At 37.7% G+C, this 25,799-nt stretch overlaps 1 protein-coding gene across 1 annotated transcript in view; it reads left to right on the forward strand.

The window, feature by feature from the left end:
- sens-2 (zinc finger transcription factor senseless-2) overlaps window positions 1-25,799 on the forward strand; it is an 88,730-nt gene that overhangs the window by 19,572 nt on the left and 43,359 nt on the right. Inside the window, exon 2 of the mRNA XM_028182607.2 lies at window positions 10,792-10,917. Within this exon, the coding sequence (XP_028038408.1) occupies window positions 10,792-10,917 (126 nt within the window). The remainder of the gene's footprint in view (window positions 1-10,791; window positions 10,918-25,799) is intronic.

Raw genomic sequence — 25,799 nt, forward strand, 5'->3', positions numbered from 1 at the left:
ATTCTTTCAGCTTTCGCTTATAACAATACATTTTCATTGATTAACATCAAAATGAAAATTTTGATGATATTCTTAGTTGTGATTCATAAAATCTAAGGAAATAGTGAAATAAGATAAATGTCATCGTATTGAATAAGCTTCTGTTATAAAGATTATTCTCGTTGAGTTGTAGTCAATAATACGTTGTGCTTTGGCCACCCAAGCTTTTTGTAACTCTACACCGAGATTACGCGATATGAAAGCATGGAAATGAACTTTATGGTAAAATATTCTTAATCATCATCTTCTGAATAGATGGTAAATAATAAATAATTACTGTACATTACTATTAATTAAATTGTCACACTTCGAGACATAGTTGTTATAAAAAAAAAATTTTTGAAGTGAAAACTTCTTTAGAATCGTTGTGATTTCAAACCGGATGCAACAGAAAAAACGACAGGTAAGAGACACAAATACAAAAATGTGTAGGATGAAGCCAGCAAAGAATGAGACAGAAATATACATACTATTTAATACAGCGCCATCTGTGAGATTTTTTAATACTAACGTGTGTATGAAAGCTCTTGTAGTGAATTTTAATTTAGGATTATACGTGAAATTAAAATATCAATTCACAGAGGGCGCTACCTTACAATTATTTACTAATGACAAAATTTTACATATACTTAAGACGTTTAGGATAATTGTATTTTAATTTTGGAAGGTTTCACTTCTACCACAAGTGAATTGCACACATTTTTTTTTTAGTTATATAGCTATTTAGATGAAGTATCTAGTTTATGAAACGAAGAAATGTAATTAGTTAACACGGCTTCCGGTTACGGCTGATAGAAATCGTCACGTAACGAAAAAGCGTTATGCGGATACATATAGAAAGGTACGGAGTGAGCGAGTGAACGATACAGTCGATACATTCGTCAGTCTGTTCAGCTTAAATTTGTTCATTCGAGAATTACCAAAACTATGTTAAGACATAATACTTTATCTCACAACGATGACGGGAATCGAAAACATATATTTTTTATCTTTTTAAAAACAGTCGCAATTCGCAAAAAATGTAATTTAATATTTAAAGGAATTTAGATATTAATTCAAGTTATTTCATAATTTAAAATACTCTGAACTGCCGGAGCACCTCGTTAACGAAATAAAACACGTTACTAAAATAAATCACTAAACAAATGTATACATAAAAAATAAATTCGGTCCTTAAATTTTTATCTTGAATTGTTTTTCCTTCCTCATAATCAAACAAATATACTCGCAATCATACAGCTTTATGCGTGTTGCTTTCTGTTCGCAATGTAATCGCTTACCAATAAGCTTTGATGAATGAACGATCGGATCCATTAATGAACCGTGCTTTGTACAATTGCGTACAATTTAAAGTGGTGCGGTCTCTTTGCGGATAAGAAACTGAAATAACTATGATTTTTAGTGTATCTATACATTAATACGTGAAGCAAAAACTTTGTATCCCTTTTTACGAAAATTGCGCGGACGGAGGAGTATGAAATTTTTCACACTTATAGAGAATATAGAGAAGAAGTGCACAATGCTAATATTTTTTTAAAATAATGCATAAAAGATACATTAAATCAATAAAGAAAAACTTACACACACTACATACCATGTATTTGACGCACACACGCATGCATACTATTTATTGTCAAACTTTTGTTCTTGACGTCTGTGGTCCAATTGAGAATAGATTAAATATTGTTTGCCTTTTTTAATATTTTTTATAGTGTAGCCTTGGCAAAATTTGTGATTATAGTAAATATAAAATACAATCATAATAGTGTACAAACTTACAATTCCAATTAATTATAGTCGAATTTCGACTACTGCGGGACCTCTAGTATTAATAATTCAGCTAATCTCAAACTTAACTGAAAACCGCATTCATATCGCTATAAAAATTGACTACAAACGCATATAGAATATGTTTGTGATAACACTAATTAGATTAGGGTGGTAAAACCGGCAATTTCAAAATGGAAAATCACATTTTCCGTACTGCATAAAATCGTCATGTATCAAAACGATGCGCTTTTGCTATAACGTATTTTTAATTATATAAATTTAAGAACATGTAACTAAATTGAATATTCTAGAAGCTTAATTGCAAATAAATCAAAATACCGTCATTTTATATAGAAGTCGTCGTGGCCTAAAGGATAAGACATCCGGTGCATTCGTATCGAGCGATGCACCGGTGTTCGAATCCCGCTGGCGGGTACCAATTTTTCTAATGAAATACGTACTCAACAAATGTTCACAATTGACTTCCACGGTGAAGGAATAACATCGTGCAATAAAAATCAAACTCGCAAAATTATAATTTGCGTAATTACTGGTGGTAGGACCTCTTGTGAGTCCGCACGGGTAGGTACCACCGCCCCGCCTATTTCTGCCGTGAAGCAGTAATGCGTTTCGGTTTCAAGGGTGGGGCAGCCGTTGTGACTATACTGAGACCTTAGAACTATATCTCAAGGTGTGTGGCGCATTTACGTTGTAAATGTCTATGGGCTCCAGTAACCACTTAACACCAGGTGGGCTGTGAGCTCGTGCACAAATCTAAGCAATAAAATAAAAAAAAAACCGAAATTTAGGTACCGTTTTTAAAAATGAAGACCAGTGATGATGTTCAATTCAATATTTTAAAACAAAAACGTTCTATAACACGTAATGTATTACGTATAATTGACATGCAATTAAAAATCAGCTGATGTACAAGTCAACGAACTCATGCGCGGCGGGTGAACGTTCCCAACTGCTTTCTCTTCCATTACGGGCTGATGTTTTTTTTCACTAAAATGACAAAACCTATGCTTATATTAGTAACGTCATAGTTATTACTGTATTAATATGTTATAAGTTGAACTTCAAATCATATTGTTTACTTGTCGTATCTTGTAATTATAATTTAGATTTGTCTGTATCATTATAATTAGTTGTTAATTATCCAAATTTTTATGTTATCGGTGTTCGACGCGTGAATGTTTTTAATCCCAGCAGTTCACACAGATTGATACAACGTTCAATGTATTAGTACGTGTTTACATGTAAATCTTTTTTCAAATGACATTAATCTTTTGTTAACAAATCCTGCTTTGATTGATTAATTAGATCATTTACTCGAAAATTTTGATTTTTTTTACTCTTATCTTGTATGAAGCGCTTTGAATTTCAATTCTGTGGGTCTCAGGACAAGATTGAAAATGGTTTGTGCTAATTGTAGTTATTTATCATTTAAATCAGGAACACGGATTACAGTTACGTTTTTTTGTTATTAAATATTCGATTTGGAATTTTAAGTAATGAATCAGTAAAGACAAAATTTATCTATATCGATAGGCAACGAAGTCGATACATATCATGGAATAGACTAATTCGATATTAATGACTATATTGAAGGAAAGTATTACGTAACTACTAAAGAAAAGTAATAGGAGACATGTTCTAATGTTTTACTGGTGGTAGGACCTCTTGAGAGTCCGCGCGGGTTGGTACCACCACCCTGCTTATTTCTGCCGTGAAGCAGTAATGCGTTTCGGTTTGAAGGGTGGGGCAGCCGTTGTAACTATACTTGAGACCTTCGAACTTATATCTCAAGGTGGGTGGCGCATTTACGTTGTAGATGTCTATGGGCTGTAGTAACCACTTAACAACCGATGGGCTGTGAGCTCGTTCACCCATCTAAGCAAAAAAAAAACACCATTATTTTAAATTATTTTATCTATGTCTGTTTATGTGTTTCTTCGCGCACATATCTGGAATTACTGAACTAAATAGAGATTTATTTGGACTAGGAATGTTGGTTTCACTAGTAACGGATGTTGAATAAAAGCTATCGTCATTTAAAAACAATCTAAGAAATTAAAAAAAAAAGTACAGCAATAAAAGATTCTATTCAATTACGTTTTCATAGGTAAACCACAAAACCGAATGTATGTGATATTGAAATAGTTTAAGTCCTATGTAAGAATATACGTCTAATCTCATCGCATTGGTCCGTCCACGTATCATTAGGTGTTAGTGTAAAGGGCAGGCGAACGGCTTTTGTATATTAACTAAGTCGCTAAATACAACTATTTATTAAAACAATCAGCATGCTGTGTGTACAAATTTTAGTACATTAGGAATACACGGGTGGTTTACTGGTTATCTGGTAACTGAACCTATAAATGTCGTAAATAAGTGCCTTTACCACATTATCAACTAGACCTTGCGTTTAAGCTCGAAGTTTTGAGGTTCTTAAAGCCCCCGAAAAACCATGCGGTCTCCCAGACATGAATCAGAGAAGTTAATCATTTTGGGTCGCACCCCAGCAAGCTACAAAATGGGATCGATGGAGATAGCTGGTTGACAGAATCGGGCGGAGTCACGATCCTCAGCAGTGAGGGACTGATCGAAGAGAGAGAGAGAAGGCAAGCGCAGCTAGATGGTCAGATCTGGTTAAGAAAGCGGTTGGTCGTAATCTATACCATGCGGTCCATGCTACTCATGACCCAACACTATGGAGGAAAATCTCATGTAGTCGTGATCCTCATCAGTGAGGGATCGATTAAGTAGAGAAAAGAAGGCTCCGAGTGGGACAGAGTGCTTCAACAGTATATATATTTTATTATTATTGCTTAGATGGGTGGACGAGCTCACAGCCCACCTGGTGTTAAGTGGTTACTGGAACCCATAGACATCTACGACGTAAATACGCCACCCACCTTGAGATATAAGTTTTAAGGTCTCAAGTATAGTTACAACGGCTGCCCCACCCTTCAAACCGAAACGCATACTGCTTCACGGTAGAAAGAGGTGGGGTGGTGGTACCTACCCGCGCGGACTCACAATAGGTTCTACCACCAGTAATTACGCAAATTATAATTTTGCGGATTTCATCTTTATTACACGATGCTATTCCTTCACCGTGGAAATCAATCGTGAACATTTGTTGAGTACGTATTTCATTAGAAAAATTGGTACCCGCCTGAAATTCGAACACCGGTGCATCGCTCAACACGAATGCACCGTTCGTCTTATCTGTTAGGCCATGACGACTTCTACTTGCTTTTTTCCAGGCCTACTTTTTTCTTGGCCTGGCGGGTCCAAGTTTCAAGTAACGTCTTGTAATATCTTTGTTAGAACTAAACTAAGGTACGGGTAAGACTCGATCAACATGCCAACAGACTTAGTTATCAAAAGGTCAATAGTTTAACATTAAAATGTCGGATTCGTTAAAATGAAAACAAGTTTTAAATATATATGCATTTGCTGTACAAGAATTCTTGGAACGTTTCAAAGAGCTTGCTGTTATCGTTAACTTTTCCAGTTATTTCATTACAAAACTGTCTTTTAAATGTGTCACATGATTGATTGTTTCTCGTGAAATGCGATTAAATATTACTGTTAATTTTTAAGGGTCAACTTTATTACAATGTTTGGAGCATTGTGCATTCAATGTAACTGTTGATACATTTGTATATTAATTCAAAAGCTTTGTCGCCGCGGCTTAAATGAAATATTCATTCGTATCTTAGTTTAGGCAAATATCGATTTGTCTAAAGAAATCCACGTTTACATGAACAACTTCCACAAACCAAACCAAAATGGTATCGTTAACGAAACAAAAAACTTCGTCAGTTTTAGAATTTTGCGTAAATGTTCATTGTTTTTCTGCACGAATAGGCACTTCGTAAGCATCTCATATGCCAAGGTACCAATAACCACTAAACACCAGTTGGGCCGTGCGGTAGTCTCTCTGCCTATCTAATCTATACAGCTGTTTTGCAAACCAACGACGTCATCAAAGATTTTCAAATATATTTTTTTCGTACCTATGCTGATATCCTTGAGAGGCTATATCAGTATGTATTACTCTAGCGTGTAGGTGAGCTCCTGGGGCTACAACCGGAGGTGTTGCACGAGCCCTAGTAAGAGCAGTGCTTCCACAGAATTTACCACCAGATCGAGAACGCGACCCACTGAGAAGATCCGGCGAGAAACTCAGCGGGCGCTTGTCAATGATAAAGCGACTTAATATGGTAATTTAAACGTATATTTTCAAATAAAAATCTGTTTAATGCTATGAATTATATACATATTTTGAGTCTGCACAACGGTGTCGGTACATAAATCCAGTTTAAAATTCTACACGAAAGAATCAGCACGCGTCATTTATCTTAAGACCCAAAATACAAGATGGAGCGGAGAGTTGGTCAAAGTATTTTTTTTTGTAAACTAGTGAGTGTCTGGAGTGCTGCACTAACACTATGGCTACATTTGAGCAATAAAGTGATTGTTTTATTGATAAGTCTCGTTACATATGACACGCGTTGATGACACTTTGACAAATCTTCCTAGAGAAAAAAAATCTCAGATGTGATCAAAAAAAAAAAAATTCTTTATTGCGTAAACTTGAGAACGAGTGAACGATCGAACCAATCAGTTGCAAAGGCATCGGACCATAGGGAGGAGCCCCGTGAGCTTACCTACTAGTTAAGTTTACGCTGATATATCTCTAGACCATCAGCTTAGGTAGGAAAAAAAAACTTGGAACACGAGATCAAAATCTCTATTTTAATGCACCATAATTGCTCCGCCCCTTAACCTGAATATCCGAGCTCGCCACAAAAACTGGCAGGATGGTGGTACACACCCGAATGGGTTTATAATACGTCCTACCACCAGTCAACGCCAGTTAGCATTTGCCATACGTTCAAAGAATGCTCATTATCTGGTGAATCCCATTTTCATTTTTAGGGACACCAACGGAATGAAATGGGAGTGGTGTTATTGTAGACTGACATCACGCAGTAGTTCGAAATATTCATTATATATCGGAATTTCTGAGGTTTTCACATATATTTTTGGGTTTTAAATACATACCTTTACTTTATAATGGTGAATTCAATAAAATATTCTCAAGATTGGAATTGAAAACAAAAAGTTCAAAAATCTGCGCTAATCAGAATAATATATTTCAAAAACACTAAGATTATGTAAACGTGAAACAATAGTAAATTGAAGTCAAAATTTAAGAAAAATTGAAAGGTTTAAATAAATCGCCATCTCAAGTTTAATTGTACCAAAAACTTTTACTAAGTCCTCAGAATTTTATCCTACCTTTTGCAACTTCTCAGAACAGTCTTAAGTTCCTTCAGATCAACGGTAACCAGATAACAGCCACAATTTAGTTGTATTTTGACCACTGTTTTTCCTCTCAGCTATTGTTCGTCTTTTATATCATAGACAGACAGTTCAGTACGTCCGAAATTTATGTCCATATTAAATCTAAGTCTTAATCTGAAGTTTTCATAATAAAATATTAATTTGCTCATTTACGTATCTGCGCAGATGTACAATTCTCCTGGCTGAGCCTTTGCTCGCCCACCTGTCCTGGTGAAACTGGAAAGGCCTCCGGGCCACCAGTAATCCTTCAAACATAAAAAAAAAAAGATGTACAATTGGAATTTTTATTTTAGCTCATAGCTTTCCTTCACAAGCCAATCATGCCAATAAGCATACGTTACGCTATTTTGTTGTCAGCATACGTTTTTGCTACGTCAAATCAAAACGCTCCATAACTTTTAATTTGTGGATCTTTCTCGCCAAGGGTCTATCCCTTGCAGCATCTTGGACCGCAGGAAACGATCTACAATTGGTGTTGTCGCCGTCAATTCAATGATGAGCCCGCGCCCGGACGTCGGTCAATGATTCCCGACCGTAGTTGGCGCCATTCGGCTCGCCTTTTGTTTTCATCATATCATATGAGTCACACGATGCAACGATAGCCTTGTGGACTTAAAAATAGATACGTGAACCGAAGCTACTGCTATTCCTGGTCGATAATCTAACCTAATTTGTACTGGCGTCATTGGGCGGATAAGCCTTGATAAAATTCAAAGCCTAGGAATTTTCTTAGCTCAAGGTCCGATGTAAAAAACTTGAACTTCAGAATCTTGTTCTTAAAAATGTTTCTTAACAAATGTAAAAACAGCTTAAGTATTTTTTTCAGTCACCGTCATTATTTATCCAATGTAATATTACATTACATTTATTATTTGCCAATTCTGAGATCGTAGAATTTAATGCTTTAAGCTCTATGACTTACAAGATAAAATGGACCTTTCACTTTGCGTTATATCTTATCCAATTTAAATCACATCGCACACATCCCTTTATCTCAGATACGATTAACCCAATAAAATTTAACACAATGATTCGATGATTGAAACCAATCATATCATAAGTCAAGTTGTCTCGTGGACCGCGAGGGAGCCGGCTCTCTGGCGCCACCGAATCGGTCTCTTCCTCTAGGATGCTGCACTGATTGCCCTTGCTCTTATTGTTTCTATCCTGTCCTTTTATTTGGGACTTTCTTCTTGTTACTTTAAAGTTTCCATTGAATTCTTTCACCAAAATTTCTATCTCGAATTATTTATCACTAGTATAGTATAAAACAAAGGCGCTTTCTCTGTCCCTATATCCATATGTATGCTTAAATCTTTAAAACTACGCAACGGATTTTCATGCGGTTTTTTTTAATAGATAAGAGTGATTGAAGAGGAAGGTTTATATGTATAATAACATCCATTAAATAGCGGAGAAATGAATAATAAATTACAGTTTCCGAAGCGAAGCGAGGGCGGGTCGCTAGTTTTTATATAAAGTAGCATGAACTAAATTTTGCGATGCCTAATTTCTTTGCGAAAAATCTGATTTTTGACCAATCCCTGGAATCCCAAAATATCCTATGCTGAATTTGAATACTAGTTTAATTTGCCAATAGTTTTGGGGCTCACCATCATATCTAATTTATTGAAACGGTCAGCCTAAAATTGGCAAGCCGGGGCATAAAGTTGGTTAGATAAATTACTGTCAGAAAGACGGTGAAAATAATCATATTAACAATTACCGTGCAGTAGCGGAATATTGCGAAAAATATTGAGACGGTCTATAAAGCTGTATTATGTTTTTACAAAAGCCTATTTGGAACTACTTGCAAAATTTATGCCTGCCTTTTCACGCTAGTTATTATTTGCACTCTGAAGGACTCCATTAAAATGATCTGCTACTGGGATATTCCGTTCATTAGTAATTTATGTTTAGTAATTGTGACCTTTATTGTACCTTTTATTAGATAATTATAGCTGTTTAATTGCGTTAACAAAAACTTATCAGGTATGAAGTCTCAGAGTCTCTTGTGCTTATGTATCTAATACATGAAGTCTGAGGTTTAAAAATAGATCATTATTTATTTTCCAATAGCTTCAAACGAGGTGGTAACGCATTTAAAAAAAAATTACAACTAATTTCTCTTCTCTTAATTGCTTTTGTTTCAGTTTATTCATAGGTCATCCAACGTCCCTTCCATGTATTTTCATTTCTTACGGTTATTGTTTTCTCTTAAATGGTTTTTATTTTATTTCGTTCTATATTCCTATCCTATTCCATGATTGACCTACTTGTGGTACAACGAATTCTAAGCGAAAATTCTTTAACAAAAATGCTTCTTTAAGAACCTAGTAGCACATTTAATTAAGTAATCTAAACGAATTTATCAAAGACAGAATCAAAAAATTACAAGTGATAATGACATCATTTTATTAGTATTATCTTGCTTTAAAACAATCAATAATTTTTAATATCTTGTAGCTGCAGTTGTGATTACCCAAATACATGTAACGATAAGACGATTATCAGTATTGTATTTATGTTGGGTAATTGTTTTTGGAAGTAAAATTTGGAAAAAGATTTTTTTCAACAGGATCTTTGCTCTATTCGTGTTTTATGTGCAACAGCTGCGGTCTCCAAAAAACCGAACATCGAGAATGTCGTCACTAAGTCGAAATATGAGTCGAAGTCATAACTGTAATACCGTTATCTCGAATTTATACTGTGCCCTACCAGGATACAGTATTTTCTACACGTTCGCGCATATCTGAAATAGTCCTTTAGGATACCAGCAAATAGAAAGAGTAAAAATGCCATTTACCACAGTATTTACAACCTTATAAGTCAAAAGCAAGTGTGTTGTGTAGTCGTCTCCCCAATAATGTCAGTAAAAACTTTCCAACTTGACATACCTAATATAAGACTTAAATGAAATTTAATTCACTGATGGGCGCTAGCGACCGTATAATTGTTCTAGGTTGAGATTAATAAGGAAGTGCCCTATAAAATAATATGAATGAAACTAAAATTAACACAGCTGTCCGAATACACGATTTACAATTTTAACACAAATAATATTGGCTTGGTCTGTTACTATATTTATTTATCGCCGAATGTTTCGATTGGATTTTCCTTTGTGCTTTATCTCTTTTATTTGCTGCTTTACAATTTGATGCTTATAGCTTCTTTATATGTTCGGAATAAGTACCTGAAATGATTTGTGTAGATCGTAGATATCATTAAACTGCAAATGAAAAGATGTTTGTTTAAGTTTCATATATGAACGGTGCAACAAATTTTTTATTGGAAAGATATTTTGGGTCATAGTGTAGTGTGAAAATTGATTCATTTACCTACGTGTAACAGCGAGGTAATTGAAGTGATTTTTATATAAATGTATCAATAATCATTAATAATTAATAAATTTCATTCTCTTTCTGTTGGGTGACTGCGTGGGGTCTATGATGTACCCGTCATCGAAATGAATAACCTTGATGACATTTGCTACTGGATGGTTCTAAATCACGCCCGTGCGCACTATTTTATCGAATTAAGAACAGTTCATATTTCGATAATAATTTTTGTACATTGACAAAACTTTTTTTTTAACAGGATTATCAGCCAGCGAAGCCCTCCGCAACGGTCTCTGTCAATCTTTGTGGAGTGCATCGGTCAGCAGACCCGAACCGAGGGTCGCGTCGCTACCGCCGGCTCAGAACCTTGACACTTACTCCAGAGGTATGTTTTATTTTAATCAGATTGATTTATATTGTAGATTCTAGGTAGCTGTAGTTCTTCGGCTGAATTCTCCATAACCATTGCTTCAGCCTCACTTTCGAAACAGCAAGGTCCATTATATTTGTTAACGTAGCTCCGAGGTGGAAGTGGGCCACACTCAAGATGATCCTTTCAATCCTTTTAAGAACCCAATCAGCAAATATATGACACTTTTTTTTCCTACCTAAGCTGATAGCCTTGAGAGGCTATTTCAGCGTAACCTAAGTAGGTGAGCTCACGGGGCTTAAACCGGAGTGCTGCTAACACTGACCCTAGCAAGAGCAGTGCTTCGCAGACTCTACCACCGGATCGGAAACGCGACCCACTGAGAAGATCCGGCGAGAAACTCAGTAGGCTGTGTCTATGGGTTAATTTGCTCGTCGAGCCCTTCGTCGCAGGCGACCGGTTCGACGAGGATGGTGACCGGCATACGATACTGTTGACGGTCGGTAGGCCTAAATTTCCTGTGTTAACTGTACTTTGAAAGCCATAAGGCTTAAGTCTTTATGCAAAATACGGGATAATATTATTTGTGGAATGCCCGATTTCAAAGATCAACGAGAATTGGACAATTCTGTATTTACCTCAATACCATTGTCTACAACAGCAATATTCTTAGTTACTTTTGAGCGTAGTGCACGAGTTTGATTCTTCAATTCACAAAATTGTTCCACCAGATTCACAACTGCTAACCGAGAAGGTGGTTCATGACAATCCAAATAATGCTATAGTTTTTCGTTCTTTGATTGTGAAATTTTCACCATTTTTTTAATGAATTTTAATAATTACAATGCATTTTTGAGGCATATATCGGTTTAATTTTAATCGTATTTTTCCAGTACAAAAACCTATTATAGCTCCACTGAATCGTCACCACTAGACTTGCACTGAGCGAGACTAAGTAAGTTAAGCGATTCTATTGATTCTTAACGAACATATCCCTCGCTACCCATCCTCAGATATCTTTGGTGGAAACGCAATCTTAATAGCGTGGTTTTTAGTTATCATCTCTCAAGTAGTGACAGCTACACTCATGTTAACAATTGAAATGAATGGGCTATTCAAAATGAAACGCCTTATTGGAACACCCCATAGTTATTGTTTTTTTTTATGCGTGGACGAGCTCACAGCATGGTGTTAAGTGGTTACTGGAGCCCATAGACCTCTACGACGTAAATGCGCCACCCACCTTGAGTTATCAGTTCTAAGGTCTCAAGTATAGTTACAACGGCTGCCCCGCCCTTCAAATCGAAACGCATTACTGCTTCACGGCAGAAATAAGCGGGGTGGTGGTACCTACCCGCGCGGCCTCACAAGAGGTCCTACCACCAGTAAACAAGAGGTCCTACTACCAGTAGAGTTACATTAGCCGATCGCCTCCGCCTTTCAACTTCTTTTAATAATGAGTGCACGTGCACTTCATATATCAAAATTCCAATAACACTGCGTTTCGGCAAATCCCACGGATTCAGATTTCGGCATGACATATCTTATCGGGCCGCCCGTCAGCGTTATCAGGCACCAAAATTACATTTGTTTTACAACTTTGATTTGCGCCGGCAAACGACAAAGCTATATCGATAACGCCGATAAGTTCACAATATTTATCGACACTTTAACTCTACGTGTTATGGCCGTTGTAATTTTTGTGTTGAACACGAATTTTTTTTTCGATAAACGTACCGTTGGCAGAGAAATTAAAATTGTTATTTATGACGGGTCAGTTTCGGGGGATTAGCGGCTTAGTTCGGTATTACCGTTTTGTGGATCATGGGCATTATTTATTAGTTCTTATTCTAATATGTGCTACGTGTCTGAAAGGTAATTTGATTAATTAATTGCTGTTGAAATGGACCAATATAACAGACTTTATGGTGATGTTTAATATCTAAACAAAATTAAATTATTAAGAACGAGCTTAATACTAACATTAAAATGAACTGCGTCAATGACTCTACATAGTTTTTCTATGGGCTTAATATCAGATGTGCCCGCTTTTCCTTCAACTATTCAATAACTAACTAATATAGCATACTATAAATATACATAGAATAATCTTTTCAATAACTTCCATCTTATTCTGAGTCGGTCTCTTCATTGCTGAAGGTCGTGTCTAGTAATTTTAACGAATTTAGTAATTTCACTAAACTATATCCGACATATCTGTATTGGATATTATCATTAAAAAAAAAATCGAATATGTACGTACACTATATTTTATCATCACGCACTTCTTTATTATTATAAACTGGAAAAGTATATGGTTGTAATACAACAAATCATCTATAGCCAATGTCCATGATGCATATAAGGATTTAGTCGGACCTAAATAATAGTATCTCTTTTTTTAATAACAGTAAAATTCCTAGAAGTATTTCTTTTTATGTCAACGTTATGTTCCACAAGCAGGATGGGACGTTGTAAATCCGATTCAGACATGTGTACCTTACCGAGTAAGTAAATATTAATGTTGAAGATAACACGCGGTCTCTCTGTTTGGGATGAATGAATCTACATTCGTCAAAATGTGACAACTAAACTATAAATTTAATAATATGCCTACGCCTTTGCGGAACATGAATGTTCTATTTTAACTGCAATAAGCAGCAGGCAGCAGCTCTTCTGCACCTCTGGCATTGCTCACAATATTTATGTCCATCTTGCCGCAAAAATTACATTCGGTTTGAAGTTTTTACAATACAGTTTAATATTATATTATTATTAGCCCACTGAGTTTTTCGCCGGATCTTCTCAGTGGGTAGCATTTCCGATCCGGTGGTAGATTCTGCGAAGCACTGCTCTTGCTAGGGCCAGTGCTAGTATCACTCCGGTTTGAGCCCCGTGAGCTCACCTACTAGTTTAGTTACGCTGAAATAGCCTCTCAAGGCTATCAGCTTAGGTAGGAAAAAAAAAACTTTATTCTTATTATTTATTGCACACAAATAAGTTTCATCGCTTTCCTTGGACGTGTTTTCTTTAACTCCTCAAGGCATGCGCTCTATATGTCAGAATGAAAACAGTCATCCAACTTGGGACTTGAAGTAGGAGTTTCAATAGCATTGTATACCTACCACACTTTCCCAACTTTGAAGAAGTTTTCAGTATACAACGAATTATATATACCATAAATCGGTGAAATACAACCGATAAGATAATATGTAATAATACAGTATTAAAGTAATTGACGTAGTGTGTATAAAAACGGAAATCGACATGTCTACAAATCGATAGATTTATTTACATTGTTACAATTCGAGAATTTTAGTTTTAGCAACAGCGCTCCAAGCACAAATATCGGATAGCCGGATATTCCGTTTTATTTTATGTTAATTTATTTGATTTTTGGCAGTCGTAGATATAATTAAAACAGCTTTTAAGATTTAATCTCACATTATTATTAGTGATAATTCTAAGTAACCTTATTGGTTCCTGCAAAGTATTTGATACATCGAATATAATATGAATGTAAATAAAACAACGCCAGACTGGTGGTAGGACCTCTTGTGAGTCCGCACGGGTAGGTACCACAACCTCGCCTATTTCTGCCGTGAACCAGTAATGCGTTTCGATTTGAAGGGTCTGCCGCCGTTGTATCTATACTGAGACCTTAGAACTCATATCTCAAGGTGGGTGGCGCTATTTACGTTGTGGATATCTATCGGCTCCGGTAACCACTAAACATCAGGTGGGCCGTGAACTCGCCCACTCATCTAAGCAATAAAATAAACCGTAAAAATAGTTTCAATTGCAGTTTTTATTATCCTACGGTTACAATCTTAATTCTACAACGCGATCAATCAAAGGGTAAGTTTTGTGCGAGCCAAACCGGTCAATATTTACCATCAAGCCTGCACGGCACACTATTGTTTACCCTATTATTCACGACACTGTTTGACCAAGTCCGGTCGGTCAGTTCTGAACAAATACGACTAGCCAGGGCTGCAATGCAGGTCTTTAGGTTTTCATTCGGAAAACCTCTAATTGATTTTTCGAATCTTACAGGTAAATCTTTTGTCTTGTTTGTCTTTGAAGTGAAAACTTCTTTAGCACCCCCAAACTTTGAAACAGTGTAATGAAACAGCGATACTAAAAAGAGGCAAACATCTATAGGAATTAGCTTGCGATTGCGAATACATTACTTCTGAAGTTGACGTCGTCCAAAATACGTCATTACCGATCCTCCCGATCCATTAACGGTGATTTTACCACAAGCACCGGTTACCGTCCTCGTTGAACCCCTCGCTTACGGCGAAGGCCTCAACAAGCGAATTAACCTATAGACACAGCCCACTGAGTTTCTCGCCGGATCTTCTCAGTGGGTCGCGTTTCCGATCCGGTGGTAGATTGTGCAAAGCATTGCTCTTGCTAGAGCCAGTGTTAGTAACACTCCGGTTTGAGCCCCGTGAGCTCACCTACATGTTAGGGCGAAGCTGAAATAGCCTCTCAAGGCTATCAGCATAGGTAGGAAAAAAAAGAAGAACTCACTTTTTTTCTCCCCAAATGAGCTCAAGTCCTACTTGGTCTAAAATGAGAGAGCTAATGAAGCTAGAGTCTCAATTACATTAGGTATATGACGACTATCCTATTTAAGTTGATATAATACTGAGACCTTGGAATACTGAGACCTTAGAACTTATATCTCAAGGTGGGTGGTGCATTTACGTTGTGGATGTCTATGAGCTCCAGTAACCACTTAACACCAGGTGCACTGTGAGCTCGCCCACCCATCTAAGCAATAAAAAAAATAAAAAAGTCGAAGCGCATTATTTCTTTGTAACAAAGACGCTGAGAGATAATAGCTACCCGTGCGGATAACACTACACTCTACTGTGTTACGCATAGACTTATTCTTTGATATAAATGCGTAGAAAAACTCACGGCCCGCTTGACAGTGAGCACTCATGAATGCCACAACGCTAAAACCGCCACTTATCTGGAGAGGTCGAAGTCTAAGCTGTAGTAGTGTGACTAACGGATGACTATCGAAAAAGTATTCGTATCGCTATCGAAAAAAAATGATATATAGGATTTATATAGCGCTTCTACCGTCTATAAAAAGAATTAATTTCAGTGGCACGAATGAACTTACATACTTTCGTTTCGCAATTGAATCCTCGCGTTCTCGAAACTCGAAACTTATCTATTATATATTAATACGTGAAGCAAAAACTTTTTATCCCTTTTTACGAAAATTGCGCGGACGGAGGAGTATGAAATTTTCCACACGTATAGAGAATATAGAGAAGAAGTGCACAATGCAAAAATTTTTTTTTAAATAGTGCATAAAAGGTACATTAAATCAATAAAGAAAACATTACACACATTACATACCATGTATTTGACGCACACACGCATGCATACTATTTATTGTCAAACTTTTGTTCTTGACGTCTGTTGTCAAATTGAGAATTGATTAAATATTGTTTGTCTTTGTTAATATTTTGTATAGTGTAGCCTTGACGAAATTTGTGATTATAGAAGTATAAAATACAATAATAATAGTGTACAAACTTACAATTCCAATTAATTATAGTCGAATTTCGACTACTGCGGGGCCTCTAGTAGGTACTCATAATAATCGAAAGCACGAAAATTGTTTTGACATACGGTAACATAAATCTCGAAGGCTGGCTATCGAATACTACCGTTTAATTTAATGATCCGCTTCCTATCGTGGACTCGATACATTTACATTAAGAACTCGATAGATTTTCGTGCTTGACGTACTGTAGGTACCCCTCTCAACAAATTCGACGTCGTCGTGGCCTAAAGGATAAGACGTCCGTCCGGTGCATTCGTATCTAGTAATGCAACGGTGTTCGAATCCCGCAAGCGGGTACAATTTTTTCTAAAGAAATACGTACTTAACAAATGTTCACGATTGACTTCCACGGTGAAGGAATAACATCGTGTAATTAAAATCAAACTCGCAAAAATTGTAGTTTGCGTAATTACTGGTGGTAGGATCTCTTGTGAGTCCGCACGGGTAGGTACCACCACCCCGCCTATTTCTGCCGTGAAGCAGTAATGCGTTTTGGTTTGAAGGGTGGGGCAGCCGTTGTAAATATACTGAGACCTTAGAACTTATACATCAAGGTGGTTGGCGCATTTACTTTGTAGATGTCTTTGGGCCCCAGTAACCACTTAACATCAGGTGGGCTGTGAGCTCATCCACACATCTAAGCAATAAATAAAAACGCAATATATAGTCCCTAATACAACCCTGTGCTTAAGGTACATGACAACCCTGCGTTTATAGCTTAGCTGTGGCTGCTAGCGTGACACGGGACCATGAAAATTGAAATGACTACTGTCTTTGTAGCCTGTGTATGCACAGTAGGGCTCCTAAACAAAAATTACTGTCGCGTAACAAATAATAGAGCGACGATCTTACTTGAAACAAAACCATTAAATTTAATATACAAAGCTAGGAAAAAAGGAAACTAAAAATAATGCGATATTTTGTTATCATTTATAAAAAATAATAAAACCTTTTTTTTTTTGTGAACAACATTAATATTATTTTTCTATTATATCTTATTATCAAATCATATTTCAATCAATTGATTTAGCAAAGAGACTATAGTAGAGCACGTCCTTACGGATCCATCAGATCCAATAACTCTTGCATTAGGCATCTTGAGCTGATCAGCCGCTGATGTTTAGGATCGCGATTCCGATCCCTCAGTAGATTAATTCGCGAAGCAACTACTCTTGAGCTGTTAGGTCTGCTTTGGAGGCGCTCGGGTAGCTGTTAGCAAATCCCAACTCTTTTGGCTGAGCCCTTGCTCGCCCACCTGCCCTGGTAAAACTGGAAAGGCCTCCGGGCCACCAGTAATCTCTCAAACATAAAAAAAACTGTAGCAGAAGTCCTTCATGAGCACGTGCTAAATACATAGTATCTATCTACATATTGATACTTGCATTCGGAATTGAACCTCGGAACAGTCCCATTGCTCTATAAGACCTCTCTCTATATACCAAGCGTCTCATATTTAGGCCATGGACGCCTGTACGCAAATTAACTAGAACTAAGCTGCTCAGAGGTTAAGCCATTGGCAATAGCTCAAATCATTGAAATTCAACACACAAATCAATCACCATTCGATTCAACCTCCTTCTTCAAACGAGGCTTGTGGAGAGTATTAAGCGGTAGGCAGCGGCTTGGCTATGCCCCTGGCATTGCTGAAGTCCATGGGCGACGGTAACCACTCACCTTCAGGTGGGCCGTATGCTCGTCTGCCTAAAAGGGCAATAAAAAAAAAAAGATTGTACATGCAATCTACTATTTTTTCACTTTTAATTTTCGTTTTAACATAATTAATTCCAAAATATAAATTCCTTTTCTAAAGAACTTCAAAACAAACCCTGAGTATTCTTAAACAAACGCGACAGTCAATTAAGATTAACGTCTAGTTGTTTAACCCAAATCACAAATTTGGAAATCATTAAAAAATAAACCTCTTTACATCGCGACAATCACAGAATTACAACGTTTCTGTTTACCAGCAATTATCAAAAGAGAGTTTAATCTCAAAAGCGCCGCCCCCACATCTTGACACGACACAAACCTAATCTCGCATTCCTTAATCTGCGTTCAATGCGAATAGCGCTCTTATGCCCTTGAGGTAAGGGCGCCTTCGCCGAGATTGTTGTTGAGTGAAAGCACAAACTTGTTTGTTCAAGACGTAAACATGAAACGTGCTATTGTTTCAGCAAATAGTTCGTGGAATCGACAGAGGAATCGGGACCGTTGTGCCGTGCCGCCAGATAAAGCTGGGTCACCATGTTACGTAATACAAACGATAAGATAAAAAATAATGTTATTTCAATACAGTCACCAATAATTGGTGGAAAAACGAAAATATCATTATGAAAGATAATCGTTATATTTCTGATACATATACACTGTTACAGCTAAGGTACCACGATTCTGCGTATTCCTATACCAAAAACATTTTATACCAACTTAAACCACGGTACAGCCGTTATACAATACTTTTTGGAGCATCGATGTAATGTCTCATGATGGGTAAAGCCTTTTACCCTATTTTTCGGACAGGGGGCTCAACCTTCCTTCCTTCTGCCAAGATTCCGCGCCTAGGGAGCGAGCATATGTACGGGGTACTGACGATCTGCTGATGTTTGGGATCAGACCGCGGACTCTAGGATGTTTTTAGGGCTCTACTCACCAAAACTTTACACTCTCTCACTCTGTGTCCGATCTCCGCCTGAAATCACAACCCGGGTAGACTAGAGAGGCTCCCGCGATCAACACTATAACCAGGCTCCCTGTGCCACTCCGAGGACGCCCAACCGACGGGTCGTGGACGATCACCGACGCCGGGATCCGCGGACCGCCGACAAGGTTGCTTCCAGATTACTCAGCGCGGCTAGAGCGGCGGTAGTGGGGGGCCACGGCCTCAACCCTTATAGGTCGGTCCATGCTCATGAGAAGAATCATCGGGAAAACCCCAATTACCCTATCATACTTACACCCACAGGCGGTAGCCACACATTGGAAGTAAAAAAACATACTTTTCAGTGGAACGATCGAACCAATTAGACTTTAATGTCTGAAAAGTATAAATTAGAATTTGGGAAAGTTATAAAATTGTCCCAAAAAAATTAAAATTTACACAACAATCACAAACTTATTGAAATTCGGACGAGACAATCATAAGCCGAGTCAGTTATTAGGAAACACAAGACTATGAAAATGTAAGAAAATCGAACAGTTTTATTTTTGAAAATACACATACATAAGTCATCGGCATAAATACATCATTATTCATGATTTGCTTGAAATTTGAGTATTTTGTGGAAAATCCGAAACGATACGAGGTAACGCGATATTGAAAATCCCTTTAATCGTGATTGTAAAAATGAATGGATTTGGAAAAATACTCAAAAATAGTGAGTTTATGATGAGCGTGATCGTGAAAAATGTATTGGGAGAATAGTTTTACATAACAATTTCGAAACAGGTCTACTTACGTCACGAAACGTCATAAGTCTCAAGAACTCCAAATGTATTTTATTACATGCATTTCATGATACGAAAGTCGAATATCTTTTGTAACTGAGGATTACGGAGCCATACGTCACAGTTCTATGAAAATATTTATCGTTACCTGACATTGTCTAAATCACTATTAAGAATGCCGATACAGAAAATCTTTGATGTTATTATCAAAATCAACAAATATATAAGTAAATTTGACAGTTTAAAATGCGCGATAACGTCCAAGGTGATTTAACTGATTGGGGAGCTAAACAAATTGAGAAGGGCATGTTTTTAAGGTTAGGGCTATTTCAAAAGATTGTATAGCATGTTGAAAAATGTTATATCGATTTAAATTGTATCAGAAATCAAATACAAAACTGAGGCTTGCGAAAAAAAAATCTACTAAAAAGTACAAAAGTTGACGATCACTTAAAATTACAACTGATGTCTTTGCCCAGTTCTACAAAGAAAAAACAAGATTAAATCAAAGAGGAATCGTAGAAGAAGCCTGTCATTTTTGGAGTTTTCACGTAATATCTCAGTCCGATATTCTCAAATACGGGCGTGGCCTCGTAATCCATACTTGAGTTATCATTCTTGTGATCACGCCGCCTAAGTCCTGATTTATCAAATATTGTGCAAGCATCGTTGACATGTATAATGCCACGTTAGGCGGACGTGACGCGTCGGATTAGGGCGGGTCCACAACGGACGGATTGGTGACGCGGCTGCGGGATACTGGACGTAACGATAAAATTCCAATTTATCATATCATAAATTAATTAATTAAATTAATAAAATAAAAATAATTAATTATTTTCAAACATTATTTTTAGACATTTTGATTACATATTTGTCAATCGATGGTGATTAATTGACGTAAACGACAAAATAAAAAGAACAATGTCTAATATATGTAATTACTATTAAAAAAATGTGAGCCGTCACGGGACGCCTGGCAGATGTGAAACATCGACATTATTTTGTAAAATTAATATGCAGAAAAGAACAGATTGTGATAGGAACTAAATATGTCATAATGATAATATAAAATATTACGAAAAAATAATTTGTTTTCAAGTAAAACACAGGTTATGTGTACTGTAGTAAACAACACTGTATACACTACGGAGTATACACTATAGGTATCCGAGCTCAGTGTAGCGAGAGAGATGGCTGAGTGGGAGAGAATCGCACAGTCGATTGCGCATGGCGACGCGTCGCCACGGCATGCGTCGCCATGCCAGAAATCGGTTTTACGTGCGGCTATAGATGTTTCACATCAATTAGAGACCAAGTAATAAAACCTGCGAAATTCGTTTCAGGGTGCTCGGTGTGTCGCTATCTTTATTAGTTGGCAGTTTTATGGTGACGTATGGTCAGATAATGACATCGGTTCGGCACCTGGTTAAATAATCTAATACGCAAACGAGGCACGAGTAATATTTGCTAACTGGTGTCCAACACGCCAATTGCTAACGGTATTACTATGCGTTTTTTTTTGGGCATATGGACGAAAAAACCCAGAGCCCGCCGGGTGTAAGCTGGTTACTGGAAGCCATAGACATCATATCGTGACCGCCGCCATCTTTGAAATGTGACGTCTACATCTCTATTGAATTATATGTAGGCTGTTCCACTCTCAATCACATGATTGTTACGCGGTAAAAATAGGCAGGGCGATGGTGCCTCTCGGATGGCTCATGAAACTGTGCTTATTCTTTCTTGCTTCTGTAGCAGAACAAACTTTGGACTTTTAAGCTTTGAAACCTCTGAAGCCCAACAAAAACTATTCCACGTGTTTAAATTATATAAAACACGGTAACACGTAACAATTATCTAACAAATTGGATATTCTCAAAAACACAGCCATAAAGATTAAGGAATCAATACACAGATATCAAATCAACACTTTTATTGAACGTGTATAAATATATAAATTGAACCCTGCTCACGTCATAAATATATGGACACCGGATTCCATTTTATACCGGTTATTAAACAAATAATAACTAATATAAAATAAGCTTTTTGTGTAGATGGAAATCTTGTAATACCAGGTCATTATATGCTGGTATAATATCACGTACCTACGCTAAACACGACTTAACCTTCGATCATATACTTTAATTAATGTAATCTTTGCTTTATGGATTATTGGAAAGAAATCCATTAGGATTACAATGTTTTACAAAAATGTATATATTTATACACATTTCATAAAACTTTTTTTAGTCCGTCAGATGCTAAGTATGGATTCCGATTACGAATTAGTTCACTAATGCTAAAGTGTATTATTATAAACATATGTACCTCTTTTTTTTTTGCCGTTGTAGGCAGACGAGCATACGGCCCACCTGATTATAAGTGGTCACCGTCGCTCATGGACGTTAGCAATGCCAGGGGCAGAGCCAAGCCGGTGCCTACCATTAAGTACTCTCCGCAAGCCTCGTTTGAAGAAGGACATGTCATAGCGCTCGGAGAACACCGTGGAGGGGAGTTCATTCCAAAGCCGGATGGTACATGACAGAAAAGATCTTTGGAAACACACTGTCGATGAACGCAGTGGTTCCAGATAATATGGATGAACTCTGCTCCGATGGCGGGAGGTGCGATGAGCAATAAGAAGAGCATTTGGGAATATACGACGAAAGGAAAGATCTTCCACCGAGCGGGTGATATTTGCTCGGTAGACCGACGGTCCGAATGTTGTTGTTCGGAACTTGTATATATGCGCTTTATCTTGAAAATGTCGTAAGCGAGATTCAGACATCTGTTAATTATCTTGCGTTGTATGATGGCTACCCGCCACATCACTCCCCTCCGAGACTGGAGGTCGTGTCATTTTTAGATATCGTCCGTGCTGAGATTAGCTTGCAAGTGCCAGTGCTGCTCGAAGTTTGCAGTGAGTCGAAACTGAGCTTGAATGCTGCGTGATTGTCGACAGTGCTGCTCGAAGTCTGCGGTGAGTCGAGACTGAGCTTGAATGCTGCGTGCGTGTCGCCAGTAGTCCATGTGTGCAGAGCTGCCACGCCGGAGATGTGTGACCCCAAGCGTTGATGATCCGGTCGTGGGCTGCGATGAACTGTAGCGGCGTGATGAGGCAGTGAAGTTGCGTGCCGTAGGACCAGGAAGCGCGGTGAGTCGGCTGCGATGGTCCTGTTGAGGCTACGATGCTGGCTTGCTGTGGGACGACTCTCAATGACGTGCTTTTATCTGCGAGAATGCGGGGATTGTGGTAGCCGAAGGTCATGATGCGCCGATGATGAATCAGAAGGTTGCGTGTTCACATCACGTCGGAGGTCACCAGTTTGGGAACATACGACGAAAGGAAAGATCTTCCACCGAGCGGGTGATAATTGCTCGGTAGACCGACGGTCCGAATGTTGTTGTTCGGAACTTGTATATATGCGCTTTATCTTGAAAATGTCGTAAGCGAGATTCAGACATCTGTTAATTATCTTGCGTTGTACGATGGCTACCCGCCACAAGCAAAAGAAAATGATCTTCAACATATTCAATTAAATTGATTCTTTCTCCTCGTTCTTCTTCGAAGGTGACATAATATCGATGAAAGAAAACGATGCGCTTATAGTTTATCATTAACAGACAAGACCTTTTTTCAAGCGGGGCTTAAATCTGATCCTGGTCTATTCTGCAGTTGATGACTAAGGACTTCGGTGACTACTCAGTATCTGGTGGTCCGTTTTATTTTTATTTTTTTATTGCTTAGATGGGTGGACGGGCTCACAGCCCACCTGGTGTTAAGTGGTTACTGGAGCCCATAAAGATCTACATCGTAAATGCGCCACCCACCTCTAGTTAAGTTCTAAGGTCTCAAGTATAGTTACAACGGCTGCCCCACCCTTCAAACCGAAACGCATTACTGCTTCACGGCTGAAATAGGCAGAGTGGTGGTACCTACCCGTGCGGACTCACAAGAGGTCCTACCACCAGTAATTACGCAAATTATAATTTTGCGGGTTTGATTTTTATTACACGATGCTATTCCTTCACCGTGGAAGTCAATCGCGAACATTTGTTGAGTACGTATTTCATTAGAAAAATTGGTACCCGCCTGAGATTCGAACACCGGTGCATCGCTCAACACCTATGCACCGGACGTCTTATCATCTAGGCCACGACGACTTGTATGTATGTCTACCTCCAATCAACGACAATTAAAAAACACACAAACTTTCTTCGTGAATACACACAGCTGGCAGGCATTGGCAGGCATTTTTATAAAATAGCAATGTATTTATTTCGATAGAAGCATAAACGGAAGCTAATATTTGAAAGAAAAAAATACGGAACCTTCAGAAATAAAAAAAACCTAAAAATGTTCCAAGTCAAGGCCGTTAACTTTATTGAAGAATTTCCAATACATTATAAATCGTCGTTTACAACGCTAGATTCACTAATCTACTAATCTATGCCGATAAACAGATTAACGCGTTATAAGATTGATAAAAAAATAAAACATTAAAACTGAATGATAACATTTGATTTATACATTCATTAAATGATTATCTTACGAACGATTCCATGCGGGCCTACGTTAGGTATCTTATCTGCCGCTACGTGCTTATTAGTCACTTACTAATATTTTAATTCGATTTTCAATTTTACATTTACTACTACGAAATCCGTAGATATTAAATCGTAATTTCAGTACTTTGAAACACGTGATCGTCCTATAGATACAACCCACTCAGTTTCTCGCCGGATCTTCTCAGTGGGTCGCGATTTCGATACGGTAGTAGATTCAGCGAAGCACTGCTTTTGGTTAGCAATTCTTTCAGATTGAGCCCATGAGCTCAAGTACCAGTCCGCGCGTAGTTGGAATAATTCCTTAGACCACCATCTACTCGCTCGGTTACGATGGCATAGCCTCTCAAGGCTACCAGCTTAGTTAGGAAAAAAATACACTAGCAACGATTAGGTAGGAAAAAAAACATGTGGACGAAGCTTTAATTGTTTTGTATAGCATCTGTTACCCGTTATGTCAAAATGCATGTCTATTCCCGCTAAAAACACGCTGTAGTCTATATAATCTACACATACGGTATTAGAAGATACTCAATAAATTAAAATAAATAAATTACCGTAGTTAAAACTTCTTTTAAGGTTTACTCTCGCATTTTTTATTGTCATTATATTATTTCCGAGTAATTGTTTGAGATTATGCCATCATCTCGTTTTTATCATCGCACCGCCCGCCACCGGAGTAGAGTTCATCCATACAATGGCGGATCCAGGGGGAGGGTCATGGGGGTCATGACCACCCCCTGAGCTGGGTCCAGGACTTAGGTGGACCACTAATTGAATATAATGATTTTATTTATATATTTTGTCACCATACAGATTTTATGTAACTACATACCTTCAATATTTAATTAATTTAATATAATATAATAACTTTGTATAATGGATAACGTTTGGGAACGAACGCATCTAAATTTGACTATGTGACCCCCTCCTGGCGCCAAAGCTGGATCCGCCCTTGCATCCATACTACCTGGAGCCACTGCGTTCATCCATAGTGCGTTTCCAGAGATCTTTTTTACCACGTACCATCAGGCTTTTTAGATGAGCTCCCCTCCACGGTGTTTCCCGAGCGCTATGACATTTCCTTTTTCAAACGAGGCTTGTGGAGATTACTTAACGGTAGGCAGCGGCTTGGCTCTACCCCTGGTATTGCTGAAGTCCATGGGCGACGGTAACCACTCACCATCAGGTGGGTCGTATGCTCGTGTACTTTACATTATTCGTGGTTACGCACGACTGTAAAATATTCGATACGAGATTAAGTCGTAAAAATAGTTTTAATTAC

Source organism: Bombyx mandarina, chromosome 04, assembly GCF_030267445.1.
Source record: "Bombyx mandarina strain Sakado chromosome 04, ASM3026744v2".
NCBI classification, from domain to species: domain Eukaryota; kingdom Metazoa; phylum Arthropoda; class Insecta; order Lepidoptera; family Bombycidae; genus Bombyx; species Bombyx mandarina.